This window comes from Coregonus clupeaformis, chromosome 33 (genome assembly GCF_020615455.1).
Source record: "Coregonus clupeaformis isolate EN_2021a chromosome 33, ASM2061545v1, whole genome shotgun sequence".
Classification (NCBI taxonomy): domain Eukaryota; kingdom Metazoa; phylum Chordata; class Actinopteri; order Salmoniformes; family Salmonidae; genus Coregonus; species Coregonus clupeaformis.
In genome coordinates, this window is record NC_059224.1 from 22,619,014 (window position 1) to 22,642,348 (window position 23,335).

A 23,335-nucleotide genomic window follows, 5' to 3' on the forward strand; every position below is an offset into this window, starting at 1 on the left:
ATTAAATGTCAGGAATTGTGAAAAACTGAGTTTAAATGTATTTGGCTAAGGTGTATGTAAACTTCCGACTTCAACTGTATCTACAATTATCAAAATCATATTCCAGTATACATTTTGTAAAATACATTGGTTCCTTCTTCCATCTCAAAACAAATGATACCTACCTCTCCAACAGCATCGCAGCCTGACACACTATCACTTTTAACTTACTCGACTAGGTGCCACCCGTCCAGTAAAAACTATCCGGAAAGTTCACTCTCTGTTACGTTCCACTATCATTCCAGAATGTTAGTGGGAAATTCTTGAAGCTCCCACCACACCACCATCCCGCTATTCCCAAATGCAAACCTCATCGGAATTACAGGTAGATTCTGAGCGGGCGTGCAGTCATGTTTTCAGTCCCAACGGGTGGGGGGTGACAACACCAGCTCAACGGATGAAAACAAACATGGGATAGTCAGAGGGAGGAGAGGAGAGCCGGGTGGAGATTCCAAGGAAGCAAGCAGTGTGTTGTGTTGTGTTGTAGCCTACAGAGTTGCCCCCACCATTAGGGGCCATTATGGGTCTACACAGTAACCCAGTTTCCCCTTTGAGCTAGGGAGCTGCTGTCAACCAGAGTTAGGCTCACTAGCCTGGGGAAAACAGAACAGGGGTGAGGAAATGGGGGCAACAAGAGAGGTGGGGGAAGGGGGTTGGGGGGTGGCTTGGGTCAAAGGAAAAAGCTGGGGATGGATGAGAGCGTAAGGAGGTGTGGGAGCAGTCCAGGGAAAGAGGGGGGCAGTTTGGAGAGAGGGACAATAGAGAGCAGGGTTAGGGGGCGAGAGGCACCTCATTCTACCACAGAAAGACCCCCTTCAACAACCTCGTCTGACCCCGTCAGGACCCCCACTATTGGACGAGTCACGTGGAGGGAGGGAGGGAGAAGAGACTGCAGGAGTGGGAATATGGAGAAGAGAAAAGAGGACAAGAGTTGGGAGTAAGCGAAGAAAGTAGGCATCCTGGACAAGGCTTCTCTGACTATTTGACAATTCACGTGGGGGGGTAATGAGAGAGCCGACTGGCAGGCGGCAATGGTAGAGGAAAAACAGAGAGGTGGTGCACTTCTGCTTCAAACCACTGGAGGGCAGACAGATACCAGTTTGGTGTGTGCAAGTATTTATCTATGAGTGCTGTTGTGTGTGTGTGTGTGTGTGTGTGTGTGTGTGTGTGTGTGTGTGCACGCGCTGTGTGTTACCTTCTTGTCTGTGTAGTCCTCATCATCCTGCAGGCTGCTGTGGGACTCTGCCCTGCCAGAGAAGGTGGGGCCCTGAGAGTAGTACTGGGAGCTACGGAAACCATCCTTCCTTAACTTGTCACACTCTGGAGGAGAGAGGGAGGGAATGGGTTACACACACCTTAATACATACACAGCTGACACACACACACAATGCCTTTCAATAAGCATACAGCCCAGTCAGCACAAGCTTCTGAGACTGACAGACCTGGTAGTGGTGTCTCTACACCCGGTAGTGGGGTGTCTCTACACATGGTAGTGGGGTGTCTCTACACCCGGTAGTGGGGTGTCTCTACACCCGGTAGTGGGGTGTCTCTACACACGGTAGTGGGGTGTCTCTACACAAGGTAGTGGGGTGTCTCTACACAAGGTAGTGGTGTCTCTACACAAGGTAGTGGGGTGTCTCTACACCCGGTAATGGTGTCTCTACACAAGGTAGTGGGGTGTCTCTACACAAGGTAGTGGGGTGTCTCTACACAAGGTAGTGGGGTGTCTCTACACAAGGTAGTGGGGTGTCTCTACACCCTGTGGTGTCTCTACACTTAGTGGTTCTCTACACCGTGTGGTGTCTCTACCCCCGTAGTGGTGTCTCTCACGTATGGTGTCTCTACACCCGTGTGGTGTCCTTCACGGTAGTGGTGTCTCTACACACGGTAGTGGTGTCTCTACACCCGGTAGTGGTGTCCCTTCACCCGGTAGTGGTGTCTCTACACCCGGTAGTGGTGTCTCTACACCCGGTAGTGGTGTCCCTTCACCCGGTAGTGGTGTCTCTACACACGGTAGTGGTGTCTCTACACCCGGTAGTGGTGTCCCTTCCTTCCTACCGGTGGTGGTGTCTCTCCCCCGGTGTGTTCTCTACACCCGGTAGTGGGGTGTCTCTACACATGGTAGTGGTGTCTCTACACCCGGTAGTGGGGTGTCTCTACACATGGTAGTGGTGTCCCTTCACCTGGTAATGGTCCCTACACACGGTAGTGGTCCCTACACACGGTAGTGGTCCCTACACCCGGTAGTGGTGTCTCTACACCCGATAGTGGTGTCCCTTCACCCGGTAATGGTCCCTACACCCGGTAGTGGTCCCTACACCCAGTAGTGGTGTCCCTACACCTTTTAGTGGTGTCCCTACACACGTTAGTGGTGTGCTTACACCCAGTAGTGGTGTCTCTACACCCGGGAGTGGTGTCTACACCCGGTAGTGGTGCTCTACACCCAGTAGTGGTGTCCCTACACCCGGTAGTGGTGCCTCTACACACGGTAGTGGTGTCCTTACACCCGGTAGTTGCGTCTCTACACCCGGTAGTGCTGTCTACACCTGTCAAGAGCTCAACACCACAGGGAACACACACAGCAGAGGAGCTGACCTGTTCAATAATACCAGTCAGGTGTTCAGAGACACACAGCATATAGACGAGTGTGTGTGTGTGTTGTGTTTTCACCCCATGCCTCAGCAGCAGCCCCTGACAGCTCAGCGCTGCTGAAAGCTTCTCTCATTAGAGCCTACTGTGAGGGGTGAGATGTGTGTGTGGCTTTTTCCCTTCCAGTCTGTCACACACAGATGGTGGAATCATCCTTCTCTCTCAAACATCTCCTCCCTCTCTCCCTCAGTGGATATTTACACTTCAGTCACTCTGCCAACACACTGCTACCAGGGACTCCTTTGTAATATCTGCATGACTAACTAGATCAGCTACTAAATAACACATCATCTACGTTGATAACATCTACTAACGATATGTAGAAATATGATGTACTAGATTCATTATACATACCTTAATAATTTCTAATTGCATGATTGAATAGTATATTTAAAATGCTATAGATAATTCTATAGCTATATACATTTCCATATCAGAGCGATCTCCGCGCTATATTCATTTCCTGCGTATACATTAACACTGAATGTTCTTTACCATAGCGACCAAATAGGCCTATTCATTTCTCTAGTCTCTGCCATCTCCGTTTGATGTGTGTATAGCGACAAAGACCTCAGCTACTCCTCTAGTCTTTTGTGTTGAATACCCGCAACTAATTAGCCAAATCACTGATGTACAAATGTAAATCTGTCCATTGTCATATACATGTGAAGGAGTGGTTTGATGTGTGCGTACCCTCTACGGAGCTACACCTTAGAGACTACTTTCCTCTTTCATGTCCTAATACCTACATAGCTAATTAGAGTAGGTCTCTTCAGGGACTGAGGCGCTGTCTGCATGTATAATACTGTCATTTAATGGAGCCTAATGGAGCAGCTAGCTACTGATGGCTATTAGTGTTTGCGCCTGTGATCTGGAATAGAAGGGTTTTAGAAGCCACTTGAGATGATGAGGATGGGAATAGGTGTTACACAGTTTCCAGGACTGTTGTCGAGCAGAACAGGGGCTGGAGTTTAGCTGAAGGTAGCCTGAGTGTAAAAAGGTGAGAGATGAGCTGAAGGGGAAATATGGAGGTTTGTTGCTATGGTCACACGGCACCATCCCAGAATGATGGAGAGAGAGAGCGAGGTACTAATTAAAAACGTTCGATGAAATCGATCCAAATCTTTCATAAACACTATTTGTATTTGTGTAGCTCAATTGGTAGAGCATGGCGCTTGCAAAGCCAGGGTTGTGGGTTCAATTCCCACGGGGGGCCAGTATGGGAAAAAAAAGATGAAAAAAATATATATGTATGCACTCACTAACTGTAAGTTGCTCTGGATAAGAGCGTCTGCTAAATGACTAAAATATAAAAATGTAAATGTATTTATTATCTCCATTAGCTGTGGCCAAGGCAGCAGCTACTCTTCCTGGGGTCCAACAAAATTAAGGCAGTTATACATTTTTAAAACATTACAATACATTACAATACATTCATAACAGATTTCACAACATATTAAGTGTGTGCCCTCAGGCCTCTAATCTACTACCACATATCTATAACACAAAATCCATGTGTACATGTGTGTCTAGTGCGCATGTTATCGTGCGTTTGTATGCATTTTTTAAATCTAATTTTACTGCTGGCATGAGTTACTTGATGTGGAATAGAGTTCCATGTAGTCATGGCTCTATGTAGTACTGTGTGCCTCCCATAGTCTGTTCTTGACTTGGGGACTGTGAAGAGACCTCTGGTGGCATGTCTTGTGGGGTATGCATGGGTGTCCGAGCTGTGTGCCAGTAGTTCAAACAGACAGCTTGGTTAATTCAACATGTCAATACCTCTCACAAATACAAGTAGTGATCAAGTCAATCTCTCCTCCACTTTGAGCCAGGAGAGATTGACATGCATATTATTAATGTTAGCTCTCTGTGTACATCCAAGGGCCAGCCGTGCTGCCCTGTTCTGAGCCAATTGCAATTTTTCTAAGTCCCTCTTTGTGGCACCTGACCACACCATTGAACAGTAGTCCAGGTGCGACAAAACTAGGGCCTGTAGGACCTGCCTTGTTGATAGTGCTGTTAAGAATGCAGCGCAGCGCTTTATTATAGACAGACTTCTCTCCATCCTAGCTACTGTTGTATCAATATGTTTTGACCATTACAGTTTATAATCCAGGGTACTCCAAGCAATTTAGTCTCCTCAACTTGCTCAATTTCCACATTATTCATTACAAGATTTAGTTGAGGTTTGGGGTTTTGTAAATTATTTGTCCCAAATACAGTACTTTTAGTTTTTGAAATATTTAGGACTAACTTATTCCTTGCCACACATTCTGAAACTAACTGCAGCTCTTTGTTGCTATCATTTCAGTCGCTGTGGTAGCTGACGTGTATAGTGTTGAGTAATCTGCATACATAGACACACTGCCTTTACTCAAACCCAGTGGCATGTCGTTAGTAAAGATTGAAAAAAGTAAGGGGCCTAGACAGCTGCCCTGGGGAATTCCTGATTCTACCTGGATTTTGTTGGAGAGGCTTCCATTAAAGAACACTTTCTGTGTTCTGTTAGACAGGTAACTCATTGTCCACAATATAGCAGGGGGTGTAAAGCCATAACACATATGTTTTTCCAGCAACAGACTATGATCGATAATGTCAAAAGCTGCACTGAAGTCTAACAAAACAGCCCCCACAATCTTTTTATCATCAATTTCTCTCAGCCAATCATCAGTCATTTGTGTAAGTCCTGTGCTTGTTGAATGTCCTTCCCTATAAGCGTGCTGAAAGTCTGTTGTCAATTTGATTACTGTAAAATAGCATTTTATCCGGTCAAACAAATGTTTCCCCAAAAGTTTACTACGGGTTGGTAACAGGCTGATTGGTCGGCTATTTGAGACAGTTAAGGAGGCTTTAGGATTCTTAGGTAGGGGAATAACTTTTTGCTTCCCTCCAGGCCTGAGGGCACACACTTTCTAGTAGGCTTAAATTGAAGATATGGAAAATAGGAGTGGCAATATCTTCCGCTATTATCCTCAGTAATTTTCCATCCAAGTTGTCAGACCCCGGTGGCTTGTCATTGTTGATCGACAATAATATATTTTTCACCTCTTCCACACTTACTGTACGGAATTCAAAATTACAATGCTTGTCTTTCATAATTTGGTCAGATATACTTGTCATGCCTAAATTTGCTAATCTTGCCAATGAAAAAATCATTAAAGTAGTTGGCAATATCAGTGGGTTTTGTGATGAATGAGCCATCTGATTCAATCAATGATGGAGCGGAGTTTGCCTTTTTGCCCGAAATTTCATTTAAGGTGCTCCAAAGCTTTTTACTATCATTCTTTCATAGTGTAGTTTCTTCTTCTTTTTATTCAGTTTAGTCACATGATTTCTCAATTTTCAGTATGTTTGCCAATCGATTGTACAGCCAGACCTATTTGCCATCTCTTTTGCCTCATCCCCCTCAACCATACCATTTTTCAATTCCTCATCAATCCACGGTGATTTAACAGTTTTTACAGTCATTTTCTTAATGGGTGCATGCTTATTAGTAACTGGGATAAGCAATTTTATAAATGTGTCAAGTGCAGCGTCTGGTTGTTCATCATTACACACCACAGACCAACAAATGTTCTTCACATCAACAACATAGGAATCACTACAGAACTTCTTGTATGACCTCTTATACACAATATTAGGCCCAGCCTTTGGAACAAAAAAAGTGTTAAACAAATCAAAATATATTTTATATTTGAGATTCTTCAAATAGCCACCCTTTGCCTTGATGACCGCTTTGCACACTCTTGGCATTCTCTCAACCAGCTTCACCTGGAATGCTTTTCCAACAGTCTTGAAGGAGTTCCCACATATGCTGAGCACTTGTTGGCTGCTTTTCCTTCACTCTGCCATCCGACTCATCCCAAACCATCTCAATTGGGTTGAGGTCGGGGGATTGTGGAGGCCAGGTCATCTGATGCAGCACTCCATCACTGTCCTTTTTGGTAAAATAGCCCTTACACAGCCTGGAGGTGTGTTGGGTCATTGTCCTGTTGAAAAACAAATGATAGTCCCACTAAGCCCAAACCAGATGGGATGACGTATCGCTGAAGAATGCTGTGGTAGCCATGCTGGTTAAGTGTGCCTTGAATTCTAAATAAATCACAGACAGTGTCACCAGCAAAGCACCCCCGCACCATAACACCTACTCCTCCATGCTTTACGGTGGGAAATACACATGCGGAGATCATCCGTTCACCCACACCGCATCTCACAAAGACACAGCGGTTGGAACCAGAAATCTCTAATTTGGACTCCAGACCAAAGGACACAGTTCCACCGGTCTAATGTCTATTGCTTGTGTTTCTTGGCCCAAGCAGGTTTTAGTAGGGGTTTCTTTCCAGCAATTCGACAATGAAGGCGTGATTCACACAGTCCCCTCTGAACAGTTAATGTTGAGATGTGTCTGTGACTTGAACTCTATGAAGCATTTATTTGGGCTGCAGTTTCTGAGGCTGGTAACTCTAATGAACTTATCCTCTGCAGCAGAGGTAACTCTGGGTCTTCCATTCCTGTGGCGGTCCTCATGAGAGCCAGTTCCATCATAGCGTTGGATGGTTTTTGCGACTGCACTTGAAGATAATTTCAAATTTTCCGTATTGACTGACCTTCATGTCTTAAAGTAATGATGGAATGTTATTTCTCTTTGCTTATTTGAGCTGTTCTTGCCATAATATGGACTTGGTCTTTTACCAAATAGGGCCATCTTCTGTATACCCCCCCTACCTTGTCACAACACAACTGATTGGCTCAAACGCATTAAGGAAAGAAATTACACAAATTAACTTTTAAGAAGGCACACCTGTTAATTGAAATGCATTCCAGGTGACTACCTCATGAAGCTGGTTGAGAGAATGCCAAGAGTGTGCAAAGCTGTCATCAAGACAAAGGGTGGCTATTTGAAGAATCTCAAATATATTTAGATTTTTTATTATGATTCCATATGTGTTATTTCATAGTTTTGATGTTTTCACTATTATTCTACAATGTAAACATTTAAAAATAAAGAAAAACCTTTGAATGAGTATGTGTGTCCAAACTTTTGACTGGTAGTGTATGTTAACGTGGGCTATTTTTAACACTTTTCTGGGATGCTTGATTATTTTTCTTGCTTTACTGGGAAGCTTAGCAGAGGTAGACATACTCTGGTTATTTTTATTAGTGCAGGGTGAGCTGCACACACTTCCTACTAGGGCACACCACCTCAGTGCTAACAGTATTACTCTGGTTCATAGGCATATGATTACTGCATACAATTGCTGTAGGATCAGCAGGCATCTGGGCAGTAAGAGGGACATAAATTAGGTTATTTACATTGTGTCTTCCAACGCCTCTAGGATAATGTACATTTGCTGAATCATTATGACAACTCAGCAACACAATGGTAGGGATTAAATGAGCTGGACTTGGGTTATTGATAAGTCATTGTCTCAACGCAGCCTTATAATGCTGTGAAAGGATCCAGGAACCCAAATGATTTGGGTGGATCCCATCCTCCTTATAATACAAGCTTTGTTTCCAGAAGGTATCAAAATTGTCAATAAATGTTACATCCACAGAGCTGCAATAGTCTCGTAGCCAGTTATTTACATGTACATTTTAGTCATTTAGCAGACGCTCTTATCCAGAGCCACTTACAGTTAGTGAGTGAGGGACATCAAGGAGATTCACCTCCAACATTCATAAGCTTGTTCAGTACATGAGGGCAAATTATCATGACATCCACAGAGTTTTTTATACACAGGACAGGAATTTACAGGTTTTTGTTCCAGCCCTTCACTAACACCTCATTCAACTGATTGTGGTCTAAATAGTAGATGATGAATAGTTGAACATGGTGTTTGTGCTGGCCAGGAATAAAAACTTGCACACTGTGCAGTACCTTGTGGTAGAAATCACCCACGTCTGTATTTTAGAATGAGCTTCATAAGTTACAATGAGCTGACAATCCTGCATGATAGAGAATAACATGTGGATCTACTTCTAACATAGTGATGCTGCACACTGCACAGTTATGGAGGGCTAAAAGTCTGCTGAACCGTTCAATGCCACAATTTAGGGAGGGCAGAGGGCCAGATATTATGGGGCGTTTGTTGCTGTCAAGTAGAGACTCAATCAGTTCTTTATTGACTATAATGTTTCTGCTATTACGCAATATGTCTGTGCTTTCCCTACCAGTCAGTCACCCTTTTGCGCAGACGACCACAACCGGACACCAGAATGTGCCGACGAATGGCATTATGGGTAATGACCCCGTCCTAACTGTTGAGAGACAGTAGCGAGACTCGGATGTGGTGCCACTGACACCAGCAGCTGATTACATATTGATTGGTTTGAGACCTGGGCAGGGTCTGATATTGACATTTCCCTAACTTCTCTGTGTGTGTCTGTCCTCGTGCTATGGCCGACGGGGTGACATGGATTTAATGAGGGGGGGCTTCATAAGCACAAGAGCAGGGGCACGGTGGTGGATTGACCTTATGCGCTGCTCTCATTTAAGTTTTTCTCTATAACAATTCCTATCCTAACTCTAACCAGATTGGTCAGCTATAGAACAGCACTTGGGGCAGTTTCTAGGTTCCCTCGTGTAACAGCTTTGTATAGGGTTAGTTTGAAAGTATACATTACATACTGCATCTATTTCTAGCAGACTGCAGGCTGGCCAGTTAAATGATGTAGCATTAGAGCATCCCAGCAGCAGCTTCATGGGAAGAGAACATGGGTGGGGCAGCTAAACACACACCATGACGTAACGGACTGACCAACACAGGCAGTCTCACCAGACACCGGTTGGAAGGGCTCTTTCAGAAGGACAGTGGCAGGTGATCAAAGGATACCATTACCCATGCGGTGTGTAGCATGGCATGTCATATTACATGGACAATAACCTCACATAGAACCAGGACAATGGGACAGAAGGACAAAGACAGTGTGTGTGTGTGTGTGTGTGTGTGTGTGTGTGTGTCATTAACTTAGTGGAGGTGACTTAATAACACACACTAAGCATTAGGTTACCTCTTCTATAGTCTTCAGTCCCTCTCCTCCTTTTTCTCTCTTTATCTGCTTGGCACACAAGGTCACCTAGCACGTAAATAACAAGCCCCCGCCCCACACTGACCTACTCACAATCACACACCACCCTTAAAGACATGCTCCAGAACTTTGGCGACTACTAAGTATTTTTTAAACCTCCCGCTTTGGGCTGGATGTGTCAATGTGTAGTTCATACATGCATAATCTATGAGCAGAATTACTGTCTTACCTCAATTAGCCACGAAATCTCTAGTTTGAAAGCGACTGTTTACTGGCAGCTGTGCAGTGCCATTTTCCCTACATTTCCCCCCACATGGGCCAGCCCCCTAGCAGCCAATTGGGTTCAGCCCCTCACCATTCGAGTGACAGTTAGCAAGATGCTCACACAGCAGAGCGAGAGAGAGAGAGCAATAACACGGTGCACATATCTGCACATACGTAATCCCCTGTAGCTCAGTTGGTAGAGCATGGTGCTTGCAACGCCAGGGTTGTGGGTTCGTTTTCCACGGGGGGCCAGTATGAAAATGTATTCACTCACTAACTGTAAGTCGCTCTGGATAAGAGCGTCTGCTAAATTACTAAAATGTAAATATAATATGTGACGTAGTACGCACTTTTGGCTCATGAGTCAGTGCTACTTTCAGAACTACTGGCTAAAAAGTATACAAACGTACCAGGAACCCAAATGAGAATCTCTTTAAGGCACGGACACACCAGTAACGTTTGCGAGCCGAGAGCACTTAGCACCCCTGAGTGCCGGCCATAATTTGAAAACCGAGTGGAAGCAGATACTACATGTAGAAACGGGCGAAAATGTTGGCAGTCAGACTCCCACCTGTGGATGGTCCCTTTAACACTGTGCCGTCAGCAAGCGAACGGCAGACCGCATCTCGATGCGATGTGTTTTGTCCTTTATACTGATCTACACAAACTAGCATACACCTACCCCATACACACCCACTCCAACTAAACTCCTCCCGATTCCTTTTCCCACACCTGATCGCTGTCCTGAACCTTTCTCTTTGGGAACAGACCAGGAAGTGAGTAGTTGTGGCTGTTTTGGGGGAACCTTTCATGTTCACCCCTCCAAGACACTGGACACACCAGAGGAGGGCTTAACACAGGTATGTTGTGCAGCTAGGCAAACAAACGCTTTGGATGTTTGTTTTTTTACAACGTTGTCGTAACGTCGTGAACATCAATAAAGTATCAAGAGATATTGAGGGTGATGAAATGCAATGGGTGGTCGTGACATTCCAAAAACACTGTATGTGTGTGTTTGTGTGTCTGTATGTGTGTGTATGGTCATGTTTGTAAGTGCGGTCGTGGTCCTTACCCCTCAGTGCGGTCTTGAGGTTGACCTTGGCCTGGCGGTGGAGGTCCTCTACGCAGGGCGGTCTGCTGCCGGGCAGGAACACGTTCTCCTGCTGGTGCCACGGAGCTGTGTAGTGGACCGTCCACTTACTCTCTTCATCCAGGTTAGACACCGCTAAGGAGGGAGGAGAAAGGGAAGGAAGTTAATATCACTGTTGTTACATTAGATTACATTGATTTACTGTTTAAAAAGGCTGTCGTGTTTAACAATATAGGCTAAACATGTTTTGGTACTGTTATATCTCAGGAATAATTCACTGATGCTTTGAAATAAATAATATTAAATTAGTGGGTGCTTATATTTGTTATATTTCATTGGAAATGTTTTTTTTTGTTGCATATCTTGATGGTGAATCCCAAACCACCCCGTCGCCCCTACCAACTCGCTCGGAGGGCCCTCCATCGTCACATGTTGCTGATGAAACTCTGAGGGTGACTTCCAGAGAGTGGCGAGGGGATCAATAAACCCATCAACTTCGGGACACACTCGTGCAATTAATTTATTATTTTTTATAAAACGAGCATATAAAAAACCCCTTGTTGTTTTACAATATATACTCTAAACCGTGGAGTCACGGCCAGGGTCAGCCATTATCAACGGCGACCCTGGCACAATTAGGGTTAAAGGCCTTGCTCAAGGGCACATCAATGGATTTTTCACCTTGTCAGCTCGCGATTCGAACTATCGACTTTTCGCTTACTGGCCCAATGCTCTGACCACTAGGCTACCTGCCGCTTTACCCTGCCTATAGGCCAGCTGATATTTATTTGGATGTTGTAATGCTAATAAAGCTTGTTTGAGTTGGAGTGGAAGAAGGAGGGAGTGACGTTTGTACGAAGGTGTGACCCTACACACAAACAGCTATAACACTCCACTGTGATGCATGGTAGCTTGTAGCTCAGTTGGTAGAGCATGGCGCTTGCAACACCAGGGTTGTGGGTTCAAATTTCACGGGGGAACGGTTCGAAAATGTATGCACTCACTACTGTAAGTCGCTCTGGAAAACAGTGTCTGCTAAATGACTAAAATGTAAATGTACTGTGGATGGCACCTGTCAGGGAGGGCAATGGGAAGTGGAGGGAAGGTTAGTCAGAAGTTCCAACTGAAGAACATTACAATATACACTGAGTGTACAAAACATTAGAAACACCTTCCTAATATTGAGTTGCACCCCCCAATCTTTTGCCCTCAGAACAGCCTCAATTCGTTGGGGCATGGACTCTACAAGGTGTCGAAAGCGTTCCACAGAGATACTGGCCCATGTTGACTCCAACGTTTCGCACAGTGGTGTCAAGTTGGCTGGATGTCCTTTGGGTTGTGGACCATTCTTGATACACACAGGAAACTGTTGAGTGTGAAAAACCCAGAAGCGTTGCAGATCTTGACACACTCAAACCGGTGCGCCTGGCACGTACTACCATACCCTGTTCAAAGGCACTTAAATACGTTGTCTTACCCATTCACCCTCTGAATGGCACATATACACGATCCATGTCTCAATTATATAAAGGCTTAAAATTATTTCACCTGTCTCCTCCCCTTCATCTACACTGATTAAAGTGGATTTAACAAGTGACAATAAGGGATCATAGCTTTCACCTGGTCAGTCTATGTCATGGAAAGTTCCTAATGTTTTGTAGACTCAATGTAGTCTTCAAAACAGCATGTTCTCCACTGAGACACCAGGCTTCAACACAAAACCCCATGAAGAGCATTGTTTCAGACACTAGCCCACAGCCAATAGAGCAAGCTAAGAAGAACTTCCAAAACATTGCCTCTCAAACAACTTTTCAAATGTTCAAAGAAGGTTTCAAAACAAATCATTGTTCACCCTGTTTGGTTATTTGTTGGTCATCCAATACTGTCCAAACAACACACAATTCTCAGGTTAAACCCTGCACAACATCTCAACAAGAAGGAAATAGAGAGGGTACAAAAACACACAAGTAGTGCCACCATCTGCTGTTTACCTTGCCCGTTTCAAGAAAACACACACACACACACACCAGGAGAACAGACTGGACTTACCGAGAGATTGTATCCAGACTAAAGTACTATCTGGGATTGGGAGACCATGTATCTCCATTTCTCTAAACAAGCTTCTCTAGTTCTGTGCCTGTACTGACTAACAACATGACCATCTATCTCCGGAAGAAGTCAGAGAACTAAGAACAGAAAGAGGAGAAAGTTGGGGAGGATCCTGAGAAAGGGGCAGGCTAAGGAAGGAGGTGTGTGGGTGGGGATGCGGGGTGTATGCAGGAGTCTTCCCACAGGTGCAAATGGGCCATCTGCAGTAGTGTGTGTTTTTTTGGGTTGAGGGGGGAGAAGGGAAGAGTCCTTTTGACTTTACCCTTATTTATTCCCACAGGTGCTAATGGGCCATCAGAGGAAACGTGTGTCATGTCCCCACATTTACATTTTTTTTACATTTACGTCATTTAGCAGACGCTCTTATCCAGAGCGACTTACAAATTGGTGCATTCACCTTATAGCCAGTGGGATAACCAATTGACAATGTTTTTTTTTCTTTTTCTTTTTCTCATGGGCAGCGCACAATTGGCCTAGCGTTGTCCAGGGTAGGGGAGGGAATGGCAGTCAGGGATGTAGCTCAGTTGATAGAGCATGGCGTTTGCAACGCCAGGGTTGTGGGTTCAATTCCCATGGGGGACCAGTATGAAAAAAAAAAAATATATATATATGTATTCACTAACTGTAAGTCGCTCTGGATAAGAGCGTCTGCTAAATGACTAAAATGTAAAATGTAAAATGGGTGGGGTAAGGGGGGGTAGAAGGATTACTTTATCCTATCCCAGGTATTCCTTAAAGAGGTGGGGTTTCAAGTGTCTCCGGAAGGTGGTGAGTGACTCCGCTGTCGTGAGGGAGCTTGTTCCCCCATTGGGGTGCCAGAGCAGCGAACAGTTTTGACTGGGCTGAGCGGGAACTGTGCTTCCGCAGAGGTAGGGGGCCCAGCAGGCCAGAGGTGGATGAACGCAATGCCCTCGTTTGGGTGTAGGGACTGATGAGAGCCTGAAGGTACGGAGGTACCGTTCCCCTCACAGCTCCGTAGGCAAGCACCATGGTCTTGTAGCAGATGCAAGCTTCAACTGGAAGCCAGTGGAGTGGGCGGAGGAGCGGGGTGACGTGAGAGAACTTGGGAAGGTTGAACACTGTAAATGTAACACCAGACGGGCTGCGGCCCTACAACTGCCACCCTGTCCCCAACACAGCCTTTTGAGTGGCCAGTGAGCTCAAAAGGCCAAGGAGAAAGTCTAGGAAACATTTGGAAACTAGCATTTGGAATCCCCTGGGGTGGTTGCTGTTCAAATGTTCTATGTTCAAAGGTTGACATCCTCCATTAGAAGACCCCGGGGCCTGTCCAAATATCAACAGTTGAACTGCCATTTGAACAGTGCAAAAGGCCTGAGGGAAAGGCAAATGAGAGGAGGGACTTGGGAGTGTGTGTTTGTGTTTGTGTTTGTGTAAGGAGGGGGTTATATGTTTCCACAGGTGTGAAGGCGCCATCCAGTGCACCAGTCACTAGGGCCACAGGTGGCAGGGCCGACCGTTAGAGTGTGACGTGACGTCTGTTTATCGTCTGTTTGGAGTTCCTCTCTTCAGCAGTTATGGTTGACACCTCTTGGATGGCCGGTTAACTACCTCTTTGGCAGGGAGAGGGGAGCCTTTGTATTCATTCATGACCTCGCTCTTTTGCTTACCAACGGTTCTTTACAAACAGCTAGGCCTTTCCAACCTATCTCTCTCCGTTCTCCTCTTCAAACACACACACACACACACACACACACACACACACACACACACACACACAGCTAAACCTTCTCATGTAGGAAAAGGAAACCCTGGGAATACTGAGACACACACACACACACATCCACCATGCAATGTGGTTGAGGAGTGGTAGAATCATTGGAGGGTGAATGACACCTGTTGCTGCCACGTCAGCCACATTGGCAGTGTGTGTGAGCTCTGTGTGTGACGGACCAATAGTGTGCATGTGTGTGTAAGTTACCTTGCATATCACCATCACACTTGAACTGTCATGTCAGTGTAGGTGATTATCGTAAAAATGATCAATCTGACAGTACATCACAAGACAGAACACCACACCACTGACCAATGGACAACGCTGGACAGGAGGACAGAGGTAGAGGGAACGGGACACGCAAACGTGCACATACACGCTCACACACTCCAAATATACACTCACATAAAGTGAAGGAGTTGACAAAGGACACCCAAACAAGCATACCCACTCACATAAGGGGTACTGTTGCACCAGACTAACACAGTACATAGGCCTACACAAAACTCAAAATACACAAATGAAGTTACACACTTGTATCCACTAGTCCCAAACAACCTAGTCAAAACACATGATTGTCTAGCCTAATACTTGTCTCATACACAAACAGAGCTCGGAGTATCCTCCAGGCCAGCCCACTCCATGCAGGTAGCTAGCTCTCCCCCCACCCTGGGGCCTGGGCTCAGACTGACTGTTGTGGTGAATAGAGCCAGTCAAAGCCACTGGGACTATGGACATAAAGCCTGTATTGTCCCCCAGAATCAGCCTCCACATCAGGCCTTTCACTAGTACAATACCCCGAGCACCAAGCAACCCCCCCCACCCTATCACAATGTCCACATCAGGCTCTTTTCAGTTGTCACCTAATCCCCCTACTACCAGCATACAATTACCTCAGAGAGGAGAGAAACAGTCAAAAGTTGCAGAAACACACACAGAAACATGGTCCTCTTAAAATCTATATAAAAAAAAATGCATATTGACAACTTCTAATCCTGTATATAGCGCTATAACCTATCAATACATACTGAGAAACAATCACATGTGATGTGCAGGACCAGTGGAACAGAGGAGTCATGCAGTAGGGGCCAGAGGCTGATATCAGCATGGATTATCTATCACTGATTACTCTGCATCATCACATTGATAGGGTGCTTCCATCCGTGCAACTGATCACTCCAGAAAACATCCCACTGTAGCTTAGGCTACCTACTGTATCAAAGTGTGTTTAAGCTTCCTTTTTTTACCTAAACAGGTGTGTGGAAGGAGCTGGAAAGTCTGAAAATGCTGAGGTAATGATTAACAAAGCTTATCCGAGACTTACAGTACACACAGTGCTAATATAGGATACACCTGAGATTAGGATAAGCACAAACAGCTTTCAGTAAGAACCTGTCACCTCTCAGACACTCTCACATGCACGTGCCCAATCCCCTTACACACAGACCCTAGTCTACTAAATTAATTGAATATTGCCCCAATTTCTACAAATTCCAAGAGAGTGCAGAGAGAGTTGTTAAAATGAAAGAGAGGGCATTTATCTCTAGCTGAGACGTTAACCCATTTAAACGCTTCTCCCATTGGTTACTAGGTAACAGAGAACAACAGTGGGTACTCAGTCAGATCACAGAAACACACCCCCATGCCAATGTCCTGTGTAAAATTAACCACAACTAAAACTCATTTTATGAAAAGCCCTCTCAAAGAAAGTGACACTTGATCTGTCATAACTGGAAAATGAATGATACATGTAATAAGATAAAGGAAAGACAGGCAGAGAAAATGAAACCAAAGTGTTTCTCTTACCCTTCCTCTTGAAGTATTTAATGACAGATTTTAACGAGGTCCCGATAAACACCATTATTCCAGTCTGTGTTTATTTTTCTACAATAACAGAAAGTCCTTGTAAGGCACGAGCGAAGGGACGAGGAGGACAGGACAAACGAGTGCTGCTGCTGCTCTTCTCCACTCACTCTATACGGTGGCCCAGCTCTGTGTGTGTGTCTGCTATGTTCACAATGAGCCTCTCCCCCCCTACCCCTCACACACACTGCCCAACCCCTCCTACCTCAGGCGCTGCCCAGCCCTTTGAGGAACGCGCGCATACACACACAGCGGGAGGGGTGTCGAATCTGTTCCCCTGTGCTTTGGTTACCATGGAGTTCTCGCACCCTTTCTCTCCATTCCTCCCTTTCTCTCTCTTCTTCCCTCTTCTTCCCTCTTCTTCTCTCTCTCTCCAGGACTCTAAGGATTTAAAGATTCAAACACGGTGTACAGTATGACCAGGAGTAAATATATTTAACTGGAAGGTAAATGGATTTCATAAATACAGAATAAATAGGCTAGCCTACTCTCTCTCTCATCTCCACTGTGAGTTTATCTAAGTCTTTATGAACTCTTCACTTCCCCAGGAGGTCTATGCTGGTCTGATATTCCCTCTCCTCTAGTAGACTTTAGTAGTTAGGGACTCCACCTACTGTTGTACTATGATGCAAGAAAGGACTGTTTACTTTTCTTAGAGACCATAGCTGTTCCTGACTGAATGTCTGTGTGTATGGTCCTTTTCATCTCACCACAACTCTGATCATTTTCTCCGTCATTCCCTCCCTCTATCTCTGTCTTTCTTTCTTTCGCTCTCTCACCCCCCCTCTCCCCCCTCTCCCTGTCTCTGATCAGCCAGCCTGCTGTTAGTACACGGCCAGTGAATCTGTGCCACATGAATATAGATCACATACAATCCGCCTATTGTCCACTCTGTTCAGGGTCTATCACACACACGCTCGCTCGCACGTACGCACACAGCACTATGCACACAAAAACACACACAGCACTACACACAAACTAAATTCTCTGCCAGTCCCTACTACTCCCCCCTATTCCTTTATGTCGTCCCAGATGGATGGGGGGGTGGAGATGGGGGCAGGGAGGGGGCTGAAACTGGAGCTTGAATGGGATTGCAAATGATTGTTGAATTTATGGGTAAAAGGTCCCCCCCCCTCCTCTTCTAACCTCTTGTCTCCTCCTCTCCTGAAACTCTTTGCAGTGTACATTCACAATGCTGTGTGTGTGTGTATGTACAGTATGTGTGTTTGTGTATTCGCACAGGTTTACTGCCACGGCTGTGCCAGATTCACACAGAGAAGCATTCTGCAAGTTACTCCTTGGCAAATCTCTCTCTCTCTCTCTCTCTCTCATATATATATATAGATATGACTCCCCAAGCTTGGTGTGGGGCTCCTGGTGTGTTCTGTGATTGGGGTGAGCATCACACCATCTGGCACACGTACAGTATTAAGATAATGTGTAAACGCGAGCCGGCTATGACACCAGTGATTACAGAGCCTATTGTTCTGAACACAGAGGGACCAGTAGATCTGCTATAGGAGGAGAAAACTCCACATCTCCAGGATTAGGCTTATCCACCCGACTATACGTCTATCCATCCCTCATCCCTCCATCCCAGACGTGCTTAGAGGAGAGGAGACGCCCCAAAGGCCCAAAACAACACTAATATTAATCCTTCAAGCATTTCGCTATACCCACAATAACATCAGCTAAATATGTGTATGCGACTAATACAATTTGATTGTATTTATACGCGGCTTGACAAATACACAGCATCAGGGATGGACTCTGAGGTGATGATCAGATCCTAGAAAGACACTTTCCAAAATGCTCAACATGTCAACCATTGACTGTACAATATTTCATTTGTAGTTTTCTATTGACTTCCTAATTGACTTTAAATGGAAGTGTAGAACTTCATTCTTTCTGAAAAGCCCTTTATAAAACCAGATTAATTCATATTATACTAAAACCCAATATAAAGGCCTACAACCCAAGATGTTCAGAAATTAGGCCTATGGGAAAACAGACTTGCTTAAACAAACGATAATGAACAATAGAGGATGTGTATGAGTGAGAGAGTGAGAGGTAAACTTCAGTAAACGAGTCTTGTTGAATGAACCATAGTAATAAAGATGTGAAGCTGACAGATGGATAATATGCTGAAGTGAATGATGACTGACTTCTGCTCTCCTACTTTCTCTCGCTCCATTTCTCCCTCACTCTGTCCCATTTTCACAGCTCATTTGGATCTCCCTCGCAACCCGACAGACACGGCTTCACAACTAGCCAGTACACACACACACATACACACACAGCAAGTAATGAGATGGAACTTCCAGCAACTCTCTCTCTCTCTCTCTCTCCTCCTGCTCCCTCTTGCTACCCAGACAAACTCCCGAACCTCAACCCCCATCCCCTCCAGTCCCAATTCTATCAGTCTACCCCTGAATCCAACCCCCCACCCCCAAACACACCTCCCCCTCTTCCTCCCATTCAACATTATAGACTATAAAACCTCCACTAAAATGCCCCAAGCATCCCTCAACACACACACCCTGCCCCCCACCTCTGTCAGATCTCAGACGTATTTCTGTAATTGGACTAAAAGAGAAGAGGACCCACTGAGCCCTAAAACCATGAGGCTGCCTGGCTCCCCCACCCCAATCAACTAATGTCAGATCTCAATCTATACCTTCTCTGATCTTTCTCAATTTCTATCCTTCATTCTTTCAATCTCCACCTTCATGCATTCTCTCTCTCTCTCTCTCTCTCTCTTTTTCTCTCTCTCTCTCTCTCTCACGCTCTCTCCTACTAAGGTAATCTATATCAATACCTTCCTCTCCTCTTTTCACCCCCTTTCTTCAGTTCTCTCGCTCTAACCCTGACCTTGCATCCCCTCTACAGCAAAACAAAAACTCCAGGAAAAATAGTGTGGGAGAAACAGAAGAATGTGAGGGGGAAACTTTCGTGTTCATTTTACAGCTCTTATCTCGTATCTCTGAAACTACATCACTTTGATAAACCATAAAAAGTAGATATGGTATCAGACACAAGACTCAAATATGACAAACTTTATGACATATGGTATAATGTTAAACTCTGGGATAGGCCTACATTCAATATCATACTTTGATTTGATATCTCTGAACAGTAACAAAACCACCGACCACTCTCCGCAATATCCCTCCTCCCTCTCTCTGTGAATGAAAATGTATTATTTATAGTATGCAGGACATCTCTCCACCCCCTCCCTCTTTTTGTCTGGGAATGAAAGTGTAGCTGGTAGTAAACAGGAACTTGATCTAGCCTGCAGTGCCTTCCAGCCCTTAGAGAAATGGACAATGGCATTAATAATCTATTAGCTAGAGACAGACAGATAGAGGAGGAGAGAGAAAGAGAAGAGGGGGAGAGAGAGAAAGTCCTCTGTAGCTCAGCTGGTAGAGCACGGCGCTTGTAACGTCAGGGTAGTGGGTTCGATCCCCGGGACCACCCAAACACAAAAATGTATGCACGAATGACTGTAAGTCGCTTTGGATAAAAGCGTCTGCTAAATGGCTTATTATTATTATTATTATTAGAAAGAGAGAGACGGAGAGGGAGAGAGCAAGAAGGTTGCAATAAAATTAGGCTACATTCTCTCGCATGTCCACACACTTTGAGGGGACGGGACAGACACAGAGGCCAGGTTAAATAAACATGAGTTTCGTTCTCCGGTTAATGACTTTAGCATGGTGCAAGGTTCCCATGCATCCCCCACACCATGACACAACACACACACACACACACTCTCTTGGAAACACTCAACCATAATAAACACACAATTGAACATTTTTGGACGGTATTCACAAGAAAGGAATATACCTAACCAAAGAGGATGAGTAGAAAGTTATAGCATCTCTCCCACTCTCTCTCTAAGTCCATTTTGAGTGACATGTGCTCCTGTTCTCAGCAGGCCACTCAGACAGAGGTCAGTGAATGACCCCTAGACCATACTATCCCCTCTGTCCCCACCTCTCTTCTTTATTTTCACCCCTTCTACTCTTTCCTCCCCCTTTTCTGGGCTTTCCAACTGACCTGCTCTTTTGTGCCGGCTGAGGTCAGCACTGGGATTCCATCACGGTCGGCACTCACACGTACACAAACATGTGCGCACTGCACGCACACACAAACATGCATGAAAAGCAATGCACGCACGAACACACTCACAGAACTTAAACGGCTGGTTGTTGGACAAAAGGAGGAAAAACCAAAGAGAACCCTGGCTGGAACAGGCAGGCAGACACAAACCGTATCCCTGGGTGTCTGGGGATAGGATGATGTCATCAAAGTGAGCCAGGGGGATCTGACATGAAATAAGGAGAAGGGGACATAGGCTACTGTAAGTAGGGCCGGGACGATACCGGTATAGCGATACTCGTTAGTATCGTGGCAAGGAAACAAAACACGAAACGGATTTAACTTCTTTCGTAAAACAGCCCTAATGTTGTCCTCCCACCCCTACGTCACCCAAAACACCCAAACATGTTTACTAATCACAGTGGAGCCATTCGCTCCTCAGTGACCGTGTGTTTTTATAGCCCAGATCAAACACTTCAGTGTTTACCATAGTAAAAATCAGGGCATTACACTGCAGCCCACAGCGCATAACAAAAGCCTGTTTGGATTGCTCCGTTTTCCCCACCACTGAACACAATCTTTTATCACCACCTACTGAATACACCAATCTGTTTTCACCACCTATTGAACACAATCTTTTATCACCACCTATTGAACACACCAATCTGTTTTCACCACCTATTGAACACAATCTTTTATCACCACCTATTGAACACACCAATCTGTTTTCACCACCTATTGAACAACTATAGAGAGGGAGGTACTAGATGCTGGAAATGGCAGGCATTTGAAGAGGCTGGATGCTGAGAGTTTGTGTGTGTGTGTGTGTGTGTCTGTATACACTCAGTGAAAATCTACTTCAGACTACTAGTTGGTAACATTTCATCCCAGTGGAGGAGTTGTTTTGTGCGCTTAGGTTGATTAAGTAGGCCGCATTGTGTGTGTGTGTGTGTGTGTGTGTGTGTATCTGGGTGCGTGTGTGTTGCAATGCTAGAAGATATTTAACATTTTATCTGCTACTTGAGTTGGTACAAATTAAATAGTTTTTATGTGTATTCAAGTCAATAGCGGAGGCTGCATTGTGTGTGTATTATTCTCTATGAAAGGGAGTGGGGCCTCCCTCTATAGGTCTCTGCTCTATTGTACTCCATGAGAAAACCTTCCAGACGAGGACACCCTGCTTTGAGTGCAGGGTGAGACCAAAGACACAATCACTAACATATTCACTCCCTCCATATGTGCATCTGCATGTGAGGGGTTTTCATCTAGCCTACAGAGAAAGCCATTGGTGCAGAGGAGAAAGAGCTCAATGTTTTGTGTCTGTTCAAATACAAAGCTATTCACATATAGGTGAGTATGAACAAATGAAATACTCCTTTGAAGAGTAAAAAAAACACAACATGAAACATAACATGAACAGTAAAGACCTAAAGAGTGAAAAAGAGAGATGGAATCAAAAGGAAAACCGAATGAAGAGGACAGAAATAGTGAGAGACCAGAGGAAAGCTGCATATGTGCAAAATGTTTCTAACTTCAAAGCCAAGGATCTCTTGATGTGGCATAAAAGCACTCAGTGCTGAAAAGAACAAAGGAGCCATGTGTACTGAGAGAAAGGAAACAAATGAGGATAGAATGAGAGAGGAGGTCAGAGGAGAGGCAAGGCCTGTACAGAGAAAGAGTGGAAGGAAGAGGGAAAGATAAAGATGGAAGAGTTGGTCAAAGCTTGTGTGAAAAAACATGTCACATCCTTAGTTAAATATAGTTCTGTTCGCTCACCTGTAGCCTAAATGGTGAAAACTGGGTTACACACATAGCAGGGTCAGTGCTCATGTCTCATTGCTGTCCATCAATTCTTTACCCAGGCAGATCCTACAGACCCTTTGTAATTCAAGCTAGTGTGTGTGTCAGTGTGTGTGTGTGTGTGACCTGGTGAATGGCCGTGCTATGGGTGACTGCAGGGTATTTAAAGGTCACCTGAGCATTTAGTACATATGGCAGATGGTCATCCATCCATCCAGACCAAACCGGTTTGTCTCTCCAACAAGCTTCCTTCGCCCTCCTCATAAACCTCCATCTCTCTCTGGGGGACCCTGAACAAAGGATCTTTATCAGATCCTCTCATTCCCAAAAAAGGGGCTATATCTAACAATGGACCTTTTTTTCTACTCACCCGCTCCAATGGAAAGACTTTTGTACCTAAAATCACTAGCTAGACATTCAGATAATGACTTTACCATAACACCTCTACTTCTCCTGGACAACAGTTGTCATTCATCTGTTGTCTCCATTATGTTTTTGAAAACCTAGGTCGTACCACTCCACTATACCTGAGGGAAAGACATTGCGCTCGTTAGCGTAATCAAGCAATGAGCTGAATCACATTTATCCATCAAGGCTCTGAGGCTGGAAAAGAAAGACAAACAATGTTGACTCTCAAGTGACAGGGAGGTGCA

General features: G+C 44.9%; 1 protein-coding gene across 6 annotated transcripts in view; it reads right to left on the reverse strand.

Moving 5' to 3' along the window:
• The window catches only part of nhsl1b (NHS-like 1b), a 187,319-nt gene that overhangs the window by 23,176 nt on the left and 140,808 nt on the right, over window positions 1-23,335 (reverse strand). For 5 of the 6 annotated variants that reach the window (XM_045210203.1, XM_045210200.1, XM_045210202.1 and 2 more), the window contains exons 2-3: window positions 11,060-11,212; window positions 1,235-1,359 (exon numbers count right to left, since the gene is read on the reverse strand). In XM_045210203.1, the coding sequence (XP_045066138.1) occupies window positions 1,235-1,359; window positions 11,060-11,212 (278 nt within the window). Of the gene's footprint in view, window positions 1-1,234; window positions 1,360-11,059; window positions 11,213-16,724; window positions 16,945-23,335 lie in introns of those variants that run through there. The other variant, XM_041860384.2, reaches the window with a different exon arrangement.